The sequence below is a fragment of the Balaenoptera musculus genome, chromosome 14 (genome assembly GCF_009873245.2).
Source record: "Balaenoptera musculus isolate JJ_BM4_2016_0621 chromosome 14, mBalMus1.pri.v3, whole genome shotgun sequence".
Classification (NCBI taxonomy): domain Eukaryota; kingdom Metazoa; phylum Chordata; class Mammalia; order Artiodactyla; family Balaenopteridae; genus Balaenoptera; species Balaenoptera musculus.
In genome coordinates, this window is record NC_045798.1 from 71,139,145 (window position 1) to 71,162,819 (window position 23,675).

Consider the following 23,675-nt stretch of genomic DNA (forward strand, 5'->3'; position numbering starts at 1 on the left):
ACTCTTATTACTCCAGAAAGCTAAAACTTAACATTTAAGGCAATAGAATTAATAATAACAACAGTAATAGAAGCAGGTCAGGTATATCATAGGTATCAGTTCTTTATCCTTGCAGTAGTGTAGTGTGCTGATATACCCCCTGTGTGGGAGGTGCATTTCCATGGTGTAAATACTCCCTCCGTGTTAATTTCAAGCTCTCAATGGTTAAATCGCTAGCCTACAAAATTCCTGAATACTTAACTATTAGCTCTCCTTCTTCACATGATGCTTGTAAGTCAGTTTTAGCTCTTGACGACAAAGTTACTTAATGAACTATGTGGGAAAGTTCAAACGACGCAGCTACTCATTTGAGTATTAATCCTGGTTTTCTGTGTGATCTCCAGGATGATTTTAAATCATCTTACCTCATTTATCAACACTAAAAGTAAATTAGCATTAATCCTAAAATCTTTATGGTATCACAAAAAAGTCTGAATCGCCAAAGCAATCGTGAGAAAGAAGAACAAAGCTGGAGGCGTCACAGTCCCTCACTTCACAATATATTACAAAAGTTATAGTCATCAAAACAGTATGGTGCTGGCATTAAAACAGACACACAGAGCAACGGAATAGAATCAAGAGCCCAGAAATAAACCCACACATATACAGTCAACTAATCTTTGACAAGGGCACCAAGAACACATAATAGGGAAAGGACAGTCTCTTCAATAAATGGTGCTGGGGAAACTAGATACCCACATGCAAAAGAGTAAAACTGGACCCCATCCTACAACACTCACAAAAGTTAACTTGGAATAGATTAAATGTAAGACCTGAAACCATAAAACTCCTAGAAACACAGGAGAAAGGCTCCTTGACATTGCTCTTAGTAATGATTTTTTTGTATATGACACCAAAAGCACAGGCAACAAAAGCTAAAATGAACAAGTGGGACAACATCAAACTAAAAAAGTCTGCACAGCAAAGGAAAACATCAACAAAATGAAAAGTCAACCTATGAAATGGGAGAAAATATTTGCAAACCATGTATTTGATAAGGATTTAGTATCCAAAATATATAAGGAACTCATACAAGTCAACAGCAAAAAACCAAACAATCTGATTAAAAAATGGGCAGAACGCCTGAATAGCCATTTTTCCAAAGACACACAAATGGCCAACAGGTACCTGAAAAGGTGCTCAGCATCAGTAATCACCAGAGAAATGCAAATCAAAATCACAATGAGATATCACCTCTCACCTGCTAGGATGGCTATTATCAAGAAGACAGGAGATAACAAATGTTGGAAAACATATGGAGAAAAGTGAACCCTCATGCACTGCTGGTGGGAACACAAATTGGTGCAGCCACTATGGAAAGCAGTATGAAGGTTCCTCAACAAATTAAAAATAGAATTACCATATGATCCAGCAAAGCCACTTCTGGGTAGAGATTCAAAGGAAATAAAATCAGTACCTCAAAGAGATATCTGTACTTCGATGTTCATAGCAGCATTGTTTACAAGAGCCAAGACACCCTAAGCATCCATCAACAGATGAATGAATAAAGAAAATGTGGCATATATCTAGAATGGAATATTATTCAGCCAAAAAAAGGAGGAAATCCAGCCATTTGTGACAACATGGATGAATATGGAAGCCATTACACTAAGTGAAATAAGCCAGACGAAGAAAGACAAACAGTGTATGGTATCAATCATATACAAACTCTTAAAAAACAAAAGCTGAATTCATAGAAACAGGAACAGAATAGTAGTTGTTGATGGGCTGAGGGCACAGGTGAAATTGGGAGGTGTTGGTCAAAGGGTGCAAACTTTCAGTTAGAAGATGAATAAGTTCTGAGAATCTAATGTACAGAATGGTGACTATAGTTAATAATACTGTATTGTATACTTGAAATTTGTTATAACCTAATGGGAAAAGAATCTAAAAAGAATAGATGCATGTATATGTATAACGGAATCACTCTGCTGTACACCTGAAACTAACACAACATTGTAAATCAACTATACTCCAATATAAAATAAAAAGTTTAAAAAAAGAAGTTTGCTAAGAATAGATCTTAAGCATTCTCACCACAAAAAGGTAACTCTGTGAGACGACGGCTGTGTTAATTAACTTGGTTGCGATAAATATTTCACAATGTCTATGTGTATCAAATCAGCACGCTGTGCACTTTAAATATATACAATTTTATTTGTCAATTATACATCAATAAAGCTGGAAAAAATACAATTAAAAATGTGAAAGAATTTTTAAAATTAAAAATGTTAGCATTATATTACTTTTGACATCTCTTTCAATGAGGGATTTGAAACAAAATGTATCTCTATTTTTTTTAAATCGTCCATTAATTGACTAAAAATAAAACATTAAGATTTAACTCTCTTCTCATCACATCAGTTTCAAAGCAAATAGGGTGAAGTGTCTTGGGAAATCATTATTAAATTTAAAAATGTCATTTACATCAATATTTAATACATGAATATGTATGATATTCGTAAGAAATGTATTCCAATTGGGCTCACATTTAAAGACCTTAAAGAATTTTGTTTTTGCTTTTAAGGAAAAACTAAATCCAGATTCTTATTTCAAAGGTGAAAACAAACAGGTTGGAGAAATAACAAAACCAGGCCAAGGCCTCTGTAAGTCACTGTAACATCAGCTTGCACCTGACAATTTTTATGCTAAACTTGCAGCCCCTGAGCCTACTACTTTGGCTTTCTCAACCATCACAGGGTTCACTAAGAAATGATCGACTGATGTTACTATAACATAAAGGGTGGTATATATTCAGTCGTATATTACAAGTGTGGCTTCTGTCCCTTGTGAAATGACCTATGAATTTAAATGTGTAGCAGGCAGCAAAACAAGTGTAGTGTTCCGAGACACAAACCAAAGGAACCCAAGTATATTCACCCAGATAAATACAAGTGTAACACTCAAAAACACAAACAAAAGATGTACATAATACCTTTTGTAGCCGATCCCATTTTCCTTACACTGTAGGAATCTTAGCGGCAAGAATGCCACAAATGAGCATCGGGCTAGCCAGGTTCTATTTGGCGAAACCTTGGACAAAGTGATTTACCTTCATTTACTCATTAGTGAAATGAGGAGTTGGATTAGATGATCTCTAAAGTATCAACAAACTCTAAAAGCATGTGAATAAAAAATAAAGTCTAAGTGATTTACTGACAACTTTGACTCATAGTTTCAGCTTGGAAATTGACAAAGACACTTTACCTTCCTTTGAACAAGATATCTGGCATCTCTGACTCAATATAACTAGAATAATTCTAGAAAGAAAGAAAATTCTAGAAATTTCTGGGAAAGAAATGTGATAACAGCCAAGGAGTGGAAGTTGCTAACTTAGTTTCAGAATATTCCTTCTACACGAGGACTATTAGCATGTATTTCCTCCTTCCTCAAATGTGCATTAAGTGCAGAGTTCTAGGAGGGTAAACTTTGTCCATGAATTGCCTTCCTAAGGCAATCTGGATTCTTCAAAGTGGTTAAAAAGGACATTCACAGCATTAGTCAGCAATGAAGTAAAGAAGTCACTTAGCCTTTTTTAGTTTAAAAAAATGTTTGTTTCTCTTAGAATTGTATTTCATCAAACATGCCATTGAATGTAAGATACATCATTATCTATTAACCACCAAGAAAGAAAAAAAAAAGTCTCCAATTAAATTGGCACGCCATAAATTTCTGAGATGTTAAAATGTGAAAAAGGTGTCTTAGAATCAATTGACTGTTGCACCATAAGGCTTTGACCCAGCATGCCCAACACCTTGGACAAAACCATCCTCCAAGAGGAATCGTAACGATGCCGGGAGGTCATGAGTCCCGTTTGACTCAAGCCTCTCTCTGCACCCGCGTCATACTCATTAAACTTTTTTTTAAGGCAAATTATTTATCATTTATACTAAACAGAAATTAGGAAGAAAACAGTTAATGCAGGCTAAATATGTGGCTCTTGAATACTTTCTGTATTTCTTACTCTTTTCAAGGGCAAAGAGTTGCTGCCTTATCCATGCAGTTTGGGGAATGTGTCAAACATTTCTGAAATGTCTAAAGGCTACCAGCATGTACTCTCCCTCCTCATTCCCTATTCTGACAGTCACAGACATGGGGAGCTAAAAGGCGTCTCATAAACTATCTGGGCCAAGGCTTCATTTTCAAGAGGTAGAAACTGAGCCTTAAAAAATGTTGGAGGCAGGATAAGAACTCAGTTCCCTGACCTCCAGTCTATAAGCTGCTAGATTCTAAGCATTCTGCTCAATTACTCCTACCTCAGTTTACAAAGGACAACTTAGAAGAGGAGTCTTTTTTGTCTACTTGTCTGAATTTCCTCCAACTAACTTAAGAAGAGTACCTTTCTCTAACAGTGTCCTTCAAATGGGATAGAGAGAGTCTGAAACAAATTACTCAAGGTTTCTTAGATCTTCCTTCTCATCCAGGTTCAGTGACAAAGGTTCGTTAAGTTGCAAATAATGAATGAGAAGAACTCTGTAAAGCAAAGAAAGAGTAAAAGCAATGTATTCAATGTTCCCTCACACTGTCCCTTTCTCAATAAATTTTTTTAATGAATGAAATGAAATATTTTCCTCTTGCTAAACTTAAGATACCACTAAATCATTCCCAAACGTAGGAAGCATTCCCAGTGTGACTCAGTCCAAACCAAGCCCTGCATGTAGTACCAGCCCTAATAGATGCTCCAATAAATACAGCTTCATGGGAAGACACTATGACGAAGCAAAGAATTAAACAGTGTAACTCCTGTGCTGAAATGTGTATAATAACTTAAACTCTTTCCGCATCACAAAAGTCCAGCTCAGTATCTCTAAGTTTTATAGGAAATGCCCTAGAGAGGCAGTCCATATGTCTGTAAAGTTAGCTACATTCCATGAAATAGAGTGGTTACGATCTCAGGGAGATTCTGCAATCTGCCCCAGACAGGGCAGTGTCAGGTTTGGCAGGAAAAGAACAAGAGCACCACCTCATCCCAAACCACTTATGTCCCAAGCATTACTGTTGCTACACAAGCCAATTGTCCCATTATGACCTTCAAAGAAGACACTATTGCCGTGAACCTAGGATTAAGATACGCTTCTTCCGCCTAACCTCACCATGAAACACTGGGTTTACCCTGAAAATGAGTTTTTCATCCTATCACATAAACCCAGATCAACTGAAACCCCATGGGCCAAAAACTACCAAGACATTTTACACTATACCAGCTCAGTTCATCAAGACATTGGATCTCATGTTTTTCTCAACCTTAGATGGCCAGGTAGTATCCTCAAAAAGAGACTTCTTTTCGGCCAAAATATCCCAAACCAAGATGGCCAATGGGTTAATGTTCTTTTCTGAGCTCTTCAATTAGGCTGCTTCCTGTGTCTGAGGGCTGGCAGGCAGGGCACCCCTGTCAGAGCTGCAGAGAACTCTGCAGATGTCTCTGCTGTGTTCAGTCAAAATGAAAAGGACACAAGATGGCCCTCTGACACAGACAGCTGTCGATTAGATGGCACACTCACACTTGGCCGGCCAATGAGCAGCAGCGGAGATGACAAGCGCTTGGCTAATCAGCTTGCCTATAAAATCACAGCCCTTCCCAGCCCTACTCACATCAGCCCATGAGGCGACAGCATGTACAGTCTTCAGCTACCCTGTTCTCAGTCTCTACGTGTATGTGTCTCTCTCACTCGCCCACCCCGTGTGATGAGGACTGTGAGAAAGGCTCAATACAATATGTGACAAAACAAAAATCAGACCAAAGGAAACTGATAAACAAGAATAGGAAAGGAAATCCCTGCAGCGAACTGACCCCAAAGAAAACAAAATGATAGGCTAACCTATTCAGAGCTGGTTCACACTGATACTGACATAGCGATACCCATTATAGGTAACCAGACATATATATTAGACAAGAGGCAAAATGATCCGCCTCGCCTCTTCCCCATCCTCCATCTTGCCTTTTGTCCCTCTAGCCACCAGGGAGCAATTTGGGGCTAGATCCTGGTAGAGGAGGCTAAAATTCTGAGCTTTACCAAATATTTAAATATTAGGGGACTTCCCTGGTGGTGCAGTGGTTAAGAATCTGCCTGCCAGTGCAGGGGACACGGGTTTGAGCCCTGGTCCAGGAAGATCCCACCTGCTGCGGAGCAACTAAGTCCGCGAGCCACAACTACTGAAGCCCGCATGCCACAACTACTGAAACCCCACGCGCCTAGAGCCCGTGCTCTGCAACAAGAGAAGCCACCACAATGAGAAGCCTGCGCACCGCAATGAAGAGTAGCCCCCGCTTGCCACAACTAGAGAAAGCCCACGCACAGCAACGAAGACCCAACGCAGCCAAAAATAAATAAACTTATTTTAAAAAAAATTTTTTTAATAAATAAATAAATATTAGGCGTGGGGGTAGGGTGGAATGAATTGGGAAGTAGAGCTGAAGGGAGAAACTCAGGGGATCTGGAGAGAGGAAATGTGAGTTGAGTTCCTCAAATCTTCCACTGATTTTCTTAATTAGCTAACTCTTGAGCTCAAAGATATTCCCTCTAAACTAATAACCAAATGCTAAATTCACTAAGGAGCTACCTTATGAGCCTGACAGATATTTTTACCCATTGATAGTAAAAATACCAACCTCTCTCTCTCTCCCCCCTGCTCTTTTACTCCTCTTTGGTTTCTAGAAGAACAGCTGGTTGGAAGCAGAGAATCAGGAAGCAAAACACGGGGAGACAGGCAAAGTGGATACAGAGTCGCATTTGCGGCTGTCCGCCTGCAGTCTGGAAGCTGAAACAGCACAAGTCTACTTTAGATAAAGACGGATTAACAAATTACAGCCTCACCGAAGGGGACCTTCAGGTAGCAGAGACCTTCCACAGCCACCCTGTGTTCAGACCACTTTCATTCGACTCTTCTTCCTTGGCTCCCCCAACCAAGAGTCCAATCCACCTGCCGTGCCGAAAATAAAACCCCTGAAGGTTTTTTATAAAATCATTTTTCAAAGATCATGAAAGCGTGAAGAGAAGTGGGAAGAGTAGATACTGGGGATGAGTGTCCTTCGTCTTTTGAGAGTCCGAGAAAAAGTCCAAATTCAAGGCTTTTCCAGCTCTGCTCCAGCTCCGAGAACCTTGGAGGTACCTACAGTTGTCAAAGCCCGGACAGAGAAGGCAATAAGACCATCAGCAGGGTGGTCCTGTTGCAGAACGTCCACAGGGCCACTGCCTTCTAGCTCATCCCTGGAAGACAAAGCTGTCTTTCTTTGAGAGGAATGCGAGAAGCTGCTCAACCTCCACCTGCAATCGTGACCAACAAGCAGGAAGAGTTCTAGGACAGAGCCTGAGCCTGGCCACCGTCTCTCCAACACCAACACCTACAGCTTGTCAGTCAAACCAGGACAGCAGGCCCTGCCTCCTGCCAGCTGCCAGGTAGCTCAAGAAGCACACTGGGTCCCCACCCAGGGAATCCCCATGGCAGGGTGAACGGCCATGTCACCAGAATGCTAGTCAGCCACTGAGTTTCTAAGGGCTTGGGGCACTCCTGCTCCCTCCTCTGCCCATGCTCTTTGAAAGCTGTATTATCATCCACAGAGACCCTACCCACGGACCCCAAAATGCACCAACGTCACACAGCCTTGGGCTCTCAGATCACTACCAACTCTTCACCACCGTTCCAGCTAATACCAAAATGGGCACCTTCCGATAGAAAGCTTTTTCCCTCTTACGAAATCTTTGCTAAGCATAAAAATTCAAGAAGCAGAACCACTATAATTTCTGGGTCAAATGTCAGTTTGCGATATATAATATTGTAGTTTTCCCCAAATTTCATCAGCACTGAGTATTTCTAATATTGAATTCGGCCTTTTATTTTTAGTTAAGAAAGCGATGCTTACTATGAAAAAAGAGTCAAACAATACCGCAGTACGTCAAGGAAAAAGAAGAAGTATTTTGCACACGTATGAACACCAAGGAGGTCATTCCGGGCAAACCCAGTTCTTCCCTGTGCACAGCTCAGAGCAGTGATGGGAGCAGCCCCTGGGGCCACGTCGCTCCCCTATCTCTTTTCACCAGCTGGAGCTCTCTTTTACCAGTTGAAATACTGGGAGGGTCCAGCCCGCTGTCATGCAGTCTCCACTGTCCCCTGGGGAGATGGGGACCAAAGGGGTGCTTGGAACAGCAAGAGTAGCCACATCACAGAGGCTAAGGGGACACTGGCTTGCCACCTCAGGCATCTCTTCTTGGAGCCTCTGACATCCAGGCACCATTTGAATGTTAGAACAGAAGAGGGAAGAAAGCAATCATTTCCCCAAAGGAGGAAGTTATTATTAAAAAAAAAGCCTGGAGGACTTCCCTGGTGGTCCAGTGGCTAAGACTCCACACTCCCAATGCAGGGGGCCCGGACTCAATCCCTGGTCAGGGAACTAGATCCCACATACCGCAACTAAAGATCCTGCGTGCCACAACTAAAGATCCTGCACGTGGCAACGAAGATCCCGCGTGCCACAACGACCCGGCGCAACCGAACGAATGAATGAATAAATAAATAAATAAATATTAAAAGAAGAAGAAGAAAGAGAAAAAGCCCGGGCTCTAGAGAAATTAGCACTGAAGGGAGTTGGACCACCTAACTGTCCTGCTCAAGTGCAAGCCTAGTTCAGACTTTCAGGGAATCCTGCCTTTGTTGCTCCGAGGCTTTTCATCTCGAAGTTCATTCCACATCTTCTTTCTCTCAAGAACATGGCACGTGTGTAAGCTCTTGTTTGTGGCAAATGGACCTTCTAGGAATCACATCTATTGAAAATAAGAGTACTGACCTTCCCGCTCGACTGGGCTCACAGTTTGGTTCTGACCAGAACAAGGGCCGTCTTATCAGTCCTCTCTCTCCGGTTCCATTAGGGCTGCCTGATACCCTATCTTGCACACTTGCTTCTTAGTTACTGCAAAGTTTTTAAATATTTAGGGATCTTTTCCATCAAAATATTCTGGAATGGCTAGAGGCTCAGACACATGAATGATATCTGCTCACATGTGCTTTTTATCCAAGTTCACAGCTCCTGGTCACTGAGGGTAAACAGTGTTATCAGTGATTATTATGGATTTAGTCAAGTATATTTCATTCCTGTCATTTATGAGCACTTGTGTTGGCTCATATTTACAGTGTCGGGATTCTGTCACTTTGGTAACCTTCTGAGACAACGTTTTTCCAGTGTTACAGTGACATTTCAAAAACTCAGTATTTACAAGCAAACAATATCCTCTGGCTCCGCGACGGTGCGATTCAGTGGTAGCGGAACAAAGGGACACTGGTCTAGAAATTTCTTCAGGATGTATTTCCAGCTACTTCTGGCTATCACTTCATAGTCTAGGGCGGCCCTGTGGCCTTTGGAAGAAAGAGGCTACAAAGACATCAGGTAAAATTTCAGTGTTACCTGAGACTGGAATTTTAACTGTTTTGTGTGGGTCCACATGAATGAAGTCTGCTGTGTGATGCTGACAAGTCTCTTAACATCTCTGAGCCTTAGTTTCCCATTTGCTACTAAGCAGCATTGAGCACCAGGTGACAGTTAGGTCCTTTCTTACTGTAACAATCCATCCTAAAGATTTCAAAATTATACACAGAGATAAAACTCATTAACATCATTTTTTTTCCATGTCCTACCTCAAGGTTATGAGGAAAAGAATCCTGTGCAGGAAACAGGGAGAAGCAAACCATTATCTACTCAACTCATCCACTTCTTCCCTTTTCCTACCCACCCTCTGCCAAGCAAGATGGACCAGGGAGAGTGAAGGAGGATGAAACCTGAGTGACAGAAACACTGTTGGTATTACATTCACCCCTGAGCTTCAAAGCCTTTCCATTATCAGGTGGACCATGGTCCTTTCAGCAGTGGAGTAGAGAGGTACTACCACTGACAGGTAACAGACAATGCAGGAAATACGCACCACACCGTATGCAATTTGTAGTTCCTTATGGGAGACATTCAAAATATTCTTTCTTGGCCCTCGAAGGACAATGCTCTTGATATACAGATTGTGGTGGTGATATTATCCTCTTTAGAAACGCAGTCTTTCCTACTGACAGAAAGAGGTCTCAGTGCAGGAAGCTGGATGATACCTAAGTTAACAGTGAGAAGAGAGCTAGAACCATCTACGAGAAGACCCTGTGGGCTACCGGCGATCACAAAAAGCTTCACCAACTTTATCCAGGGATAAAGAAGCAATAGAGAAAATGATAAATCTGGAGCCAAAGGACTTTGTCCCCTAGTCCCATCTCTGCCACTTACTATTAATAGTGACAAAATCGCTCTGAGCCTCTGTTTCATTATCAATAAAATGGGGATTAAAAAGAGTTCCTACCCCACTGGGGCCACAAGTTATATAACTTGTTATTGTTGTTGGTTCATTTATTCGCTTACTCATCCATCCACTGACTCCCAGGCAAACAGAGTGTTCCCCATGAGGCATTCGGGAGAGAATACAGGCCTAGCCCTTGGCCCTCGCTGCCCGTAGAGAGCGTGACAACTGTTGAGAGAGCGCAGTGCATCAGAGGCTACCCGAGCACAGAGGAGGGCCACCTCCTTCTGGCCTGGATATAACAATGCATGAGCCGGATCCTGGACACAGAGTGTGAGTTATCTGGTAAAGGAATATAAGGAGAGGAGAATGAGAGGCAGGATGAAGATATTCCAGGCCAATGGAAGGGCCCTTGTAAAGGCAGAAAGGACCGTGAAAGAGCCCTCAAGGGAACCGCGAGCAGCTCAGTACGGCTGGAACACGAGATGTGAGTGGTGAGTGTGAAGGCCAAGGCTGAAGGCCAAGGCAGGGGCCAGGCTCTCTGAATCCCGTTCAAGACGCTAAAGCTGGGTCCCCGAAGCCATGGAGGGATGGTAAGCAAGGGCATAACAGCACTGGGGATTTCTGGAGACAATCACTCCAGCAGCCTTGTGAGAGTGAGAAGGTGGAGGTGGAGGGAAGTGGAGGGGTGGAGACAGCAACAGTGGTGACGGGATGCGGGGGACGGAGTAGGTTTATTGCTGTAGGAAGCAGAATTGACCAAATCTGAAAACTGAGGGCTTATGGGGGTGGGGGAGACAGGATAATCTAGGACGGTGGTTGGGGGACAGTCACCAAGCCAACAGACACAGATGGAAAGACTAATCCTGAGAGGAAGTTCAATTAATAAAATTCAAGGTCAAAAGCACAATACCTGAGGTGAATTATCTCATCGGTAACTACCAGATTTTACTCTAGCCCCTTGAAAAATATATCCGAATAGATGCGAGAATGTCAATGTGAAAAGTTATGTGTTAGAGCCTCAAATTAGGTGACTACGCTATTATTAGCTCAAGCCCTCTCCCAAGACAGTGATATCATGACCTTGGGGGGTGTAGGGGGGGCTGCTATTTCACGATAAATATTTATTAAACACCCAGCTGAAGGTGTGGTGGAATATAGTATTGTTGAATGTTCTGGTATGTTCCACTTGCTCACTGAGGTTCTACAGAGCTGACCTAGGATGTCTGCATTCTATTTCTAGAACAATACGTGTAAGTATCTAGAGCCCTGATCAAATGATGTGCGCCAGGTAACTAAGGGGACATAGCGGATGGACTCCACAGGAGCCCCCAATCTTGGTTCTGTGCGTAGTTCTGCAGGCATACTATGAAATTTGAGGGGGTAGTACAGTTACCTAGGGTATAATGAAATGAAAATCTGCTTTGTAATGAAGTAGGAAACGGAGACAGTCTGGAGTCCAAGAATAATAGGGCGGATGTGTTTTCTGCCATAGGGAATAGAGAGGAAGTTCTCCTAGAAATAAAGCAAAGGATAATCCCTTTCCCGACATACGAAACACCAAACTTAAATATTCTTTCCGTTGACAAAATGGCACCCGGAATTTGCACTCTGAAAACATATTCAAGCAAATCTTACTTGGTAGCTAAGTGGGAGTAGGACTGAGAGAAAGTGGTCCATATTAGTGACCCCTTGGCTGAGACAGTTAAATGGCAGAGATGCAGAAAGACTCCTTGAGGGACAACGTCAGTAGTAGCAGCTGTTGACATTCTTCTTTGTCACATGTCACTGTCCATAGCAAATCTTTTACCACCGCTGATGTTATGTCGTACCAGTCACTGGACACATGACAGTTCCGAACTGCAGAGCTCAGAGTGACAAACAGACTCCACAGTTCAAAAGTACTGGTAATAGATCTTTCCACAGGAGTGAATCACAACCAAGGAAGAAAAAGTTGAGTTGATGGGGACTTCAAAGGAGTGGTATAGCCTGAGTTAAGTTGTATTCCCCAACTTGTGCATGAGTTGTGTGTGAAAAGTTTGTTTAGAATTTATAATGCATTTTTCTACTAAAAAAACTTATAAAGTTGAAATACTTCTAAGATCTTGAAATCTGATTCTCTTGGGGTTTTAGAACTTAATTGTAAGCAATGACCCTAAGACTCTAGGATTCAGGTTTGTGCCCACACTAAGGCTTTGAATCCTGTGAAACATAAGAGGTACAGAAAATATCCTAGTTGATCACAGACTGAACAAAATCTCATAGGTCCAGGCAGCCCCCAATGGAACCAAATAACCACTGGTTTTAAGCAATATGCTTATCAAAAAAAGAAAATTCATCATTGAAACATGCAACTATTTTTAATCTGGACTGGTGATCAATAACGCTACCTGATTTTCTCTCTTCTCTACGGCAACTATCACTAACATTTTTCTCTGACTTCGTCCTGTGAAACCATCTACCTTTCAACTGTCATGAGAGGATATTTTCTGAGTCTAAACTCACTTTGGGTCAGGGACCCAGCTCTCATTCCCTCTGTCCCTTTCACATACAGTCCTTTTGAAGAGCACAAAACATTCTTTCTATGATACCATGTAATGAGTAACCTTCATATTCTCCCAAAAGGGTATATAGTTTTCTTCCTATTCATAGAGTCAGCATGTTGTCTTTAGATTTTTCCATGATTATATGAAGCAAATTTATAAACGTTTCTTCTTAGATATTCACTGTAAGAGTAGCATGATTAACTCATGATGAATAATTATTCATACTCACTATCATATAACCATGTAATATATATTGACACCCTACATACCTTAAGTGGGAATAAGGTTATGCTTAGTTTATTTCAGTGAATATTTTACTATTATTTCTGTTTGGATAAAAATTATTTTATAGGCATCATTACTGACCCAATCTTCAACAAAATGTACATGTTACGGTAAGGGATTTAATCCAATAGGAATCTACGTATATAAGACTTGTATGACCTACTAACTCATTCCCTCTTCATATTATTTCCTATTCTGCTATTAGGATGATCAAACGGATCTCAGAGAGGCTTGTAAAAATCTCTATTAAAGCACAAAATGAGTTAAGGTTTTGATCGCGATTTTGTAACCTTTATTTTTATTTAATAATCACTTCAGAATTAGAGGTACATTTTAGGATCCTTTCCCTTTGACTGTATTTATACCGTGTTGATGGTAGCCAGACTCAATGTTTCCTTCCTGTAGCTTGTGTGGTACTTTTTTTTTATATGTAAAGATGAAGGGAGAAGGAAAACAAAAGTAAGAAAAAAATGAAAGTAACTTTTCATCAGAGTATAAGAGCTAGCTACTTAGCTAAATAAAAATAACATATTTAGTGATTTGTAATATAAGAATAAAATGAACTTGCTGGGTCTCAGGAGGTCTGCAGTATGCAAAAGGTACCTTTCCAATTTAATTGAGGTAGGAGTTATTTAATTTTTTTACAGGTATAGTTTTCAATAAAACTACATATGCCTATAATACTGCAATGGCAGATGTGTCTCGATTATTAGAGGTGGGCTCAAGGGAATATATACAATGGATCTTGAAATCTGTAAGCAGCTGTTTGGGGGGGGGGTGGTGAAATGATGGGGGAGGGCATTGTACCACACACATGTTCCTTAAGTGCAGCGATGTTTTGTTATTTTACTGCAGGTGTATTACAGAGATGAAATTTAATAACTTACTGTATACAATACCAATAAAACTGAAAAGATTCAGTGCCCTGCTGTTCATTATCGTGGTACAAATGAGCTCGGATTATTCTGTGTGCATGCACGGGCAAACCCCGACACAGAGACCCCTACGTCTAGAGCTCTGGAGGATGGTCACTGCTTGAAAAACCTCAGGGATGTTCACCCTTAAATGCTTTCTTGTCACTGAATTCTTGTCCCAAATTCACGTAAACGTGACTTTGAGGTGGGTTAAAATAAGATATATTTGGTATTTTTTAAAACGTCATAGAAAGCCTTCACCAGAAGAGGTCTTTCGAAGGGACAGGTTAATGGAATGAAGGGATATATAGATTTCCTTAAGTACCATAAGAATGTTAATATACTGTGATAATATATTCTATTCAACAAAATCTAGGGAAGTGCCAGTCTAAAGATGCTATCCCACCAAAATTTGACTTCTCCCTTTATTAAGTACAAGAAACGTCTGATAAAAATAAGTGCCATACTGTGAAAAAACATTTGTGTATTAGAAATGCTAAAGCAAATGCAACTATGTATTAGTGCCGGTTTTCTTCTCCCAAGAAACTACTTCTGTTAGATAATAAATAACACAATGAACATAAAAGGTACTTGCTTTAGGAAGCTCAGTTTAGTTTATCTGTGAGTGAAAGCATCTGTAAAGAAATCCACATAAACATTGAGAACACACACACACAATTTTTCAAAGGATGGGGTTCTTCAATTCTAAGCAGGTTACCACTATCAGGCACAGCAGCAGACTCAATATCTGTTCCTTTCTTAAATATTTACTTCTAAAAAGATTATGGGGTTTGGTCAGTAACTTGCAGCGTTCCCACTATTTTAACTTGGGGTTTCAGTTTTAAGAGTTTCAGGAGACATTTCCTAATGATGGAACCATTTCAAGCATGATCACACACAGAGGAGTAAATGTTTCTGCCATTTCATACTGAAAAGTGAAATTCAGCATTCTTCTGATGCTGAATTGTGAGTCTACTGTCTTTTTTATGGAAAGAAGCTATAGGACTATAGTGACTTCTACAGGATGGGTAGATATATTTCAGCATTAAATTTTACCAAGTACACCTCAATTGCTCAAAAACAATTAAGTCAATTGTTTGTTTAGTCATTAACTGATTTTCCCTTTTCTCTTTACATGTCAAAAGTATAAAGATGAACTGTAGTCCTAATTGCTAGTGGTTATTAAAAACCCCTCAATACTTTTCATAAGAAAAGAGAAGTTAATCCGAATATTCTGGTGAAATTTCATTTAGGATATGAGGACACCATGTTTTTGGTGTCTCATAAATCATCTCAAAGCAATGTCAAAGGTTTTTTATGTGCTACCTGTCCTGAACTGTTTAGAAAACTTGCCTATACTTCTAACACATATTTGTCATTTTATATTATGACAAAATGAGTTAAATGTCATAATCGAAAAAATGATTGGGTCACGTTTAAATGCCTGCTAAAAGTATTGTTTTAGAACTTTCTATGTAGTTGTTGTATTTGGGGAACAATAATTTGATCTATGAGGAATCCAAATTTGTGTAATTGCAAACCATATTCTGCCTGCATTGCACAAAAAGGAAGCCCCAAATATAATCCATAGATTTTTAAGAAAGTGCTCATGCTGTTGCTAAAATGTGAATTGGCATATTCTACCCCAGCCTTGTCACAGGAAATCTTCATTGGTTTTAATGAAATTGCACATGCTAATTCTGAAGATGTTACAGAATAGATTATTCATATAAGCACATGTGGTGTATTTTAAAAAAAAAAACAAAAACAGGCTGGGCTGTAAGGAGCTGTGTGGCCTGCCCTCCTCTCCGCCTTCCCAACCGTGTTCAGGGTTCCAGTTTACCCTGAGAAGCTACTCCATTCTAAGCAATGTGTTAGACCCAGATTCTCCAGTGGGCCTGGAATCTACCAAGAGTGGTTTTCCAGATGGGCTCTCATACAGACCTACCTCTTGAGTTTAGAAACCTCACCATGAGCTCGGGCCTCAGGGAACCCAAGTTGGAAAAGCACTGGCTTTAAAACCAGGCATTTTAAAGTCCAAAGCCTGGCTCTGAAACTTAGGGTGAGATCTTGGGTCTGCTTACTTAACCTCTCTGAGCATCATTTTCTTAATTCTTAAATGAAGATAATAATAATCGCCCCAGGGGTTTTTACTGGCACCTAATATTAGTCCCCCCAGCTTCCTCTAGATTGAGCCCAGACTAAGGTTTAGAAATTCACTCATCAGCCGTGTCTGGGCTGTGAGTGGACGTATGGATCCACTATCTCAGTGATCCTTGATAGAGCTACTTCATCGGGCATCACGGCAACCCACTTGACTCAGTCGGTCAGCCACCGATGGTCAACCTTGCGAGATCTTTAAGAACAATTACTAAAATATAGAGGAGCAATCTGAGAATTTGAGAAAAACCTTGGTGCTTATCGAAAGATTAATCTAATAGCTGGGGGTACACAGATTGTCACAAGGTTCCAAATTTCAGCAAAAAGAATACTAGAGTTTGTGTACAAGGAAACATAGCCTATAATCACATCTTTCCTCCTGCAATTAAAGCATTTCTGACCATTAGCCTGAGCCATAAGCTATACCTTAAGAAATCTGAAGTATGCTTTAATACTTCCAGTCTCCTCCAGGTAAGGAACCATATTTAATACAAGGATTATTAACATTATACTTGTATATGTATGAACACTGAAATTGACAGCACTGAAATGTACAACGAAATAAAGCTCCTTAAAGAAGAATGTCAGCTAAAATGTAGAAGGAATGATGGAATTTTCAAAAAAATCACTAGTTCAGGGCTTCCCTGGTGGCGCAGTGGTTGAGAGTCTGCCTGCTAATGTGGGGGACACGGGTTCGAGCCCTGGTCTGGGAAGATCCCACATGCCACAGAGCAACTGGGCCCGTGAGCCACAACTACTGAGCCTGCGCGTCTGGAGCCTGTTCTCCACAACAAGAGAGGCCGCGATAGTGAGAGGCCCACGCATGGCGATGAAGAGTGGCCCCCGCTTGCCGCAACTGGAGAAAGCCCTTGCACAGAAACGAAGACCCAACACAGCCAAAAATAAATAAATAAAAAAAGATAGCTTAAAAAAAAAAAAAAATCACTAGTTCAAAACCCTCTGGTTCGGGCTAGTGTCATCAATGCATGCTAAAACATCAGGTCAAAAATTGTTGGGGAGGGGCTTCCCTGGTGGCGCAGTGGTTGAGAATCTGCCTGCCAATGCAGGGGACACGGGTTCGAGCCCTGGTCTGGGAGGATCCCACATGCCGCGGAGCAACTGGGCCTGTGAGCCACAACTACTGAGCCTGCGCGTCTGGAGCCTGTGCTCCGCAACAAGAGAGGCCGCGATAGTGAGAGGCCCGCGCACCACGATGAAGAGTGGCCCCCACTTGTCACAACTAGAGAAAGCCCTCGCACAGAAACGAAGACCCAACACAGCCATAAATAAATAAATAATTTTAAAAAAATTGTTGGGGAACAGGGATCTATGCCCAGTGCTAAAGTATAAACACAAAGATTGTTTGCTCACTTCGTCCCAGCTTACCTTATAAATACTACCAAATGTAAAACAGATAGCTAGTGGGAAGCAGCCGCATAGCATAGGGAGATCAGCTCGGTGCCTTGTGACCACGTAGAGGGGTGGGATAGGGAGGGTGGGAGGGAGACGCGAGAGGGAGAAGACATGGGGATATATGTATATGTAGAGCTGATTCATTTTGTTATAAAGCAGAAACTAACACACCATTGTAAAGCAATTATACTCCAATAAAGATGTTAAAAAAGAAAAAAAGATTGTTTGCTAATTACAAAGGGGAAAAGGTTTCTTTACAATGGACCGACCTGGGGGTCTCCACTTCTACCAAGTGGTTAAAGTCAGTGTTACCAATAGCGACATATCTTGACATTATATGCCTCCAGATGAAACACAGTATGAAGCACATAGCATTACCTATGAGATGCTCGGGCTAAAATGTTTAACTTCCGTCTGAATCAGCCTTTCAAGCCTAATTTTCAATTTGTAGGCAAGACAAGTGATAGATTAACAAATTAAACAGCACCACAAATAAATAATCCAACAGTTCAAGTAAGGGACATATTTTTCAAGACAACTGGCCTGCTCTCTTTAAGGTAAATATCACTTTTTAAAAAATTACAGGAACTGTTCTAGTTTAAAAGAAATTCTAAAGAGACACAGAAGCAAAGTACAATGCATAAATTCAATGCCTGGGGGAAAAAAGAGCTATGAAAGACATCTTCATGGGGACAAATGAAGAAATTTTCATCTGGAATGGGTATTAGATTAGGAAACTATTGTTAACTTCTTTAGGGGTGATAACAGTATTTTAGTTAAATAGGCGAGTGTTGTTAATTTTCAGACACATGATTAAAAATCTAGGGGTGAAATCTTATTCGATCTGCCACTTAAAAACGGTGCACTGAAAAATATATATACTTACACATACACACACACAAGGCAAACATAACAAATATTAACAATTGTTTAAGTGGCACTTCATTGTATTATTTTTTTCAACTCTTCTGAGTTTTTGAAATTTTATACTATATAAGATTAAAGAAAATTTTGTAAATTAAATAAATGGTGCTTGTTTCTCCCCCTTAACGTCCAGAAAGCTGCTGGTGGGGATTGAAGGGAGGGTATATAAGACCTTTCCTTTGTTTTTCCCCCTTATACCTAACACTTCACTTGAGGGCCAAAAAATATTTGTTAATCAACACAGTGAAAAAATGGCTCCATTCTTCCCTTTGGTGTGTGTTGGGTGGCTGTCGGGAGAGGGGCACACCCATAGCAATGCCCCCAAAACAAAGGAGCTGCTGACCGAAAAACAGTGCTTGTGGGCAGAGCCCCGACGGCATCACCCTGCAGATTTGGTCCCTGTGATTTCTGACACCATCGTGATTTAAAGTATTCTGTCCCACCGTCCACACCAGCAAATTAAAAAACAACAGGCCTGGAGTCTGACGTTTGGTTCCAATAATGCACCCACCAGAAGGAAACCAAGAACATCTCCAATTCCCTCCTTTGGGAACCTTCAGACCTAGAACAGTGAGGCCACCAGGCTAGTACTCAACGCCAAGAAAGTCAGTGACGAGTGACTCTCCGGGATCTGACCTCTATGTCATTCCAGGGTCTGCACTGCACTTTCGAAGGAAGGGCTTCCAAAGGACTTTCTTTAAGAGGGTATGATTTCTGGTTTTCGGAGACAGGAAAACGCTGCTCGCTATATGGTTCTCATACACTGCTATTCAGTCTTCACTCTCTCAAAATGATCCCTAAAAGTGATGCTGGGGAAATAAGCCTCAGGTCATCACAATCCTCAACCTGCCAGGTACAGAATTCACATAGGGCAAGATAGAGCTGACCTGGCCCCTGCCCTCCGGGAGTTTACAGACTCTGGGTGGAGACCAGCATTCAACAAACATCAATAATGGCACATTCAAAAAGCACCATGAAGGCAAAGCAGAGCGCTAAGGCAAATACATGGATGGAAGAGGTCCCGAGGAAGGTTACGTAGGACCAGGTATGAATGACGGCACACTATAAACACACGTTTAACCATAACGCCAAGTTAAAAACCAAGATGTATTCTGCTTCCACAAGACCTAAATAGCCATTTTCATAAGAAGAGACAAAGGACTTCACAGCTTTTTTGCGTATATCCTTCCTATTTTGACTTCAGATAAGAAACACCGGAAGGGTCCAGAAGTATTAGAATTAAGGAATTTGTAATTCTTTTTGTATCAAAAATAAAAAGAATTAAAAGAAAAAAAATCCAGTCTTAAATGTGTAATTCATTTCAGAACCAACTACATAGGTTTAATTTCAATGAATCCAAAACAACTTGGTTTGAGAGCACACTAAATCACATACAGAGAAGACCTTTACATGTCCTCTACAGCTGCAAAGTTTCTGCAATTTAACAAAGGTATCTGAGATTAGGCCTAATTCTTAAATCCCGTCAGTTTTAAGATCTAAACATCAAATAACTTTATCAGCATAGTCCTATTTGATTACTTGCTGAGAAAGAAAAAGAATGTGGATAAGGTTAGAGCCTTGGACTTCACTAGAGAAAACAAGATATGGGCTGGGATATTCAGTTGTGGGGTTTTGTATAAAGATTTCAAGGCATCTTACTGATTTTCAGAACATCACTAATTTTCACTGCCTTTTAAATGAAGTACATATGCAATATATTCCCATGTCTTGAATAATCAAATTAAGGCAAGAAATCTAAAAGCTTTTTCAAGGTCAGTGGCAACACTAGATTTTGAACACAAGTCTTTAAATAGAGTAGACTCCTATAGAACATTCTAGGAAATCATCAAACCTAGCTGCACATTAGAATCACTTGGGGAGTTGTCAGAAACGCAAAGGCCCAACTCATAAGATGCGATTTTAATTGGTCTCAGATAGGGTCCAGCTCTCCACATATTACACACACACACACACACACACACACACATACACACACACACACACAAAACCTTGCCCAGGAGATACTAATAAAGAAACCATTGCTTTAGACTTGAGCTATCTCCCAGAAAGAAAAGACAAACACTTCCTGATAATCAATACTCAACTTCCATTTAAGGGGAAAACTTCTGCCTTAATACCAAGCATTTGTGTTGACATCGCCACCTCATTCAAAAGCAGTAGATCTCGGGGAAGAGTAAAAAAGACAAAAAAAGTTTGCAGTCACCAAACATCCTATTCAAAGCAGCAGAAGAGGCCAAAAGTAAATGACATTTTTTTCCTTTTGTCACGCACAGTGATGCCCATTAGGTATTAGCTATTGGTTATCGTATTAAGATTGGACTATCCTGCGAAAAACTTTATTTCCCCTCATTTTCATTTCTGTCAGACTTTCCATTATAAATTTTATTTTCCCTGCCAGTAAAAAAAAAAAGTCGTATGAGGCTGCAATTTGGCAAGAACATTTCAAGCCTGGGTGTGATTTCCGTACTCCAATTTGATTTAAATTAGTTTTGCCATATTTAGTGAGAACTAAAAAAAGTCCGTTTGGCCACTTTGGTTTCTATGGGTTTATTTTCTATACAATTTCAAAAAGGCTGAAAAAGTCACCGAGTTCATTTCTGATCATTTTATATGGAAGTGCATTAATGAATTCATATTATCCCATTACTATTTTCAATGAAAACAATTTAATCGCTAATAAAGAACCTGCCAGCTTTTGTTTCTCAGCTAAGACACCCACTTTTAAAAAGTCCCATGTCTATCGCTATTAGTGGTACATCCTCAAGAGACACATGACGGATATATATGTTTTTTTAACCTGGTGCATTCTGAAACAACAAACATTCCAAAACAATAATTTATTTCTCCAGGACAGCATTTGGCTACCTGTTGCTTACCATCACTATTTCTCTGCACCAAACAAAAGGCTATTGGAACTGGAAGAAGCACGTTCATACGTAACAGTGCTCATCCCTGGAAGTCCACAGGATACACTGTTAGAATACGATAAAGCAGTTTTGGGAGCTCCTCAGGGCACAGCATCTAAAGGACTTCCATCCAGCATCTCCATAAGGTAGTAAACACGAGAAAACAAAAAGCTGCCTCTCCACGAGTCACTCACCTTGCCACACAGTGGGGAATCGGTTCAGCTGTGATCTGCTATTTAGACTTGAAGCCCAAGACACCGAGACTCTGCCTTTCTTTTGGGTTTGCATAGCTGGTGTTGGAGACAGGGATTCAAAAAAACAATTCGGCACAAGAGAAACTCACTCACTGGAAGATACACTAGGGTCTGTTCTAGTCTCAGATTTCACCGAAAGCAGAAATTCAAAATATGTACCCTTTCCCTCTCCAGCCCCGATTTCCTCAATCAGGGAATTTCCAAAATTGGGCTCCTCGCTTTTCTCCTTAAGTGATCACACCGTTTATGGACACTGCTGAGCCCAGGCTAAGCAAAGAGAGGGTCGGTCCTTGCAAGACTCACACTCATGAAGCAGAAATAAGGATGAAAGAATCTCCACACTCCACGGCTATATTATGAAGACTTGTTAAGAAAAGCGGATGCAGCCGCACTCCTGTGTACAACAGAATTTGCCTGGACACAAATGTCTCACGAGGAGACATTCCCCAGGCCCAGACATTCAGCCATCGCACGCCAGTCCGTCCACCTCTAGCCCACCCTCTGCCCCTTTCCACTTCTCACCTTGTGTCTGCCAAAAAAATTAACTTCAGTCTCACCCGAGGGAAGTGTTGCCCACAAACCGAGGGAGGGTCTGTGTCCCAGCACACACACTGACAGACTCACGCGGTCTGGATGATGCTTTCACAAGTTAAGGGGCCTCGCGCTTACTCAGCAGAGGAAATCTTTGTGTCTGGGAGGAATCACGCCAATTCCTATTAGGAAGAAAGGATACAGGGGCGAGGAAGCCTATTCTCTCATTGACCAGAAAAAGAGGCCCGTCGAAAACAGAGACCTCTGCCATGACCATCAGCGAACAGGAAGGATGTTGTCAACTTTCTTCTCCCCCAAAACTCAAACGGCCTCTGCCTTGACCCTGAGAAACCAGATACACAGGAACAGGCGCAGGAATCGAGAGCTTTACACCAGAGACTCGGCGCTAGGAGGCTGGTTGCCGAGCTATCTACCCCGCACATTTGCACTCACATTCCAAAGATGTTTCCGTTGTGCTGGAATGGCTGTAAATTTCTTTCCTGCGGAATTCTTTCCAAACAAACTGCCATAAACTGTACTGTGCAGCTTGTGCAGCAGGAGCTCTTAACCCAGCACCGTTCACCTCATCACAACAAATCTTTCAGATGCCGAATATGACTGAATGGGTGGCTGGGCCAAAGAAGTAAACTTTAAAAATGCAAATCTATCCAGAAAAAACAGAACAAAACAAAACACCACCACTCCACCAGAATTCCACTTTTCGTGATCCCTGACTGATACCTCAAGGAAACCTTCTCGAGCAGGCTCTATTTAATGACTAAAACTGTTTGCTTACGTTTTCCAGGATCCATGAAACAGGTTGTTTAAAAAAAAATCAAAATGGATTTTTTCCCATATCAGTAAAGAAAACGGGAGGGTGAGAGGGTTCAGGAGAGCAAGCATTCCCTTCCCAGCACAAAAAGAATGTACATTTCTGTTTGGGTGAATAATAAAACACTAGAAAGCTTTGAATCTGAAAGAGGATGATTAAATTCTATCAAGAGTTTTCCAAAGTAAGAAACCAATGCCCTTAGAAAAAGAAAGTCTAAATCTTTAGAGAAAAAAAAAAAAAAAAAAAGATTTGAAACATGTGATTAGTACCGATACTGAAATTAAAAAGAAAGCGTCTATAAAAACTCAATTGTCTTGAAACAAAGCTTACACTTTTGGCTATGGATAGTATTTTTAGAACTGGGCTTTCTCTGGAGAGTTGAAAGTATGCAAATGCAGAGTGCCCAGAGACACACACACACACACACACGCTATACCTTTGTATGACACTGGCATTTTATTATTTAATTAAAGTACTCTTATTTTTCTAGCTCACGCATGCTTCCCTTGAGACGGCTTTGCTGTTAGCCTGCTGGCCTTGACTTCCAGCCAAAAACAATTCAGAAACAAAAAGGGACAACAAATCATA

The 23,675-nt window shown here is 40.9% G+C and overlaps 1 protein-coding gene across 16 annotated transcripts in view; it reads right to left on the reverse strand.

The window, feature by feature from the left end:
- TCF4 (transcription factor 4) overlaps positions 1-23,675 on the reverse strand; it is a 352,696-nt gene that overhangs the window by 152,047 nt on the left and 176,974 nt on the right. The window contains exons 1-2 of one of the 16 annotated variants that reach the window (XM_036874771.1): positions 22,458-22,567; positions 22,247-22,363 (exon numbers count right to left, since the gene is read on the reverse strand). The exons of 14 other annotated variants lie outside the window; for them this stretch is intronic. In XM_036874771.1, the coding sequence (XP_036730666.1) occupies positions 22,247-22,363; positions 22,458-22,532 (192 nt within the window). In that variant the 5' untranslated portion in view covers positions 22,533-22,567. Of the gene's footprint in view, positions 1-22,246; positions 22,364-22,457; positions 22,568-23,675 lie in introns of those variants that run through there. One more of the 16 variants, XM_036874766.1, reaches the window with a different exon arrangement.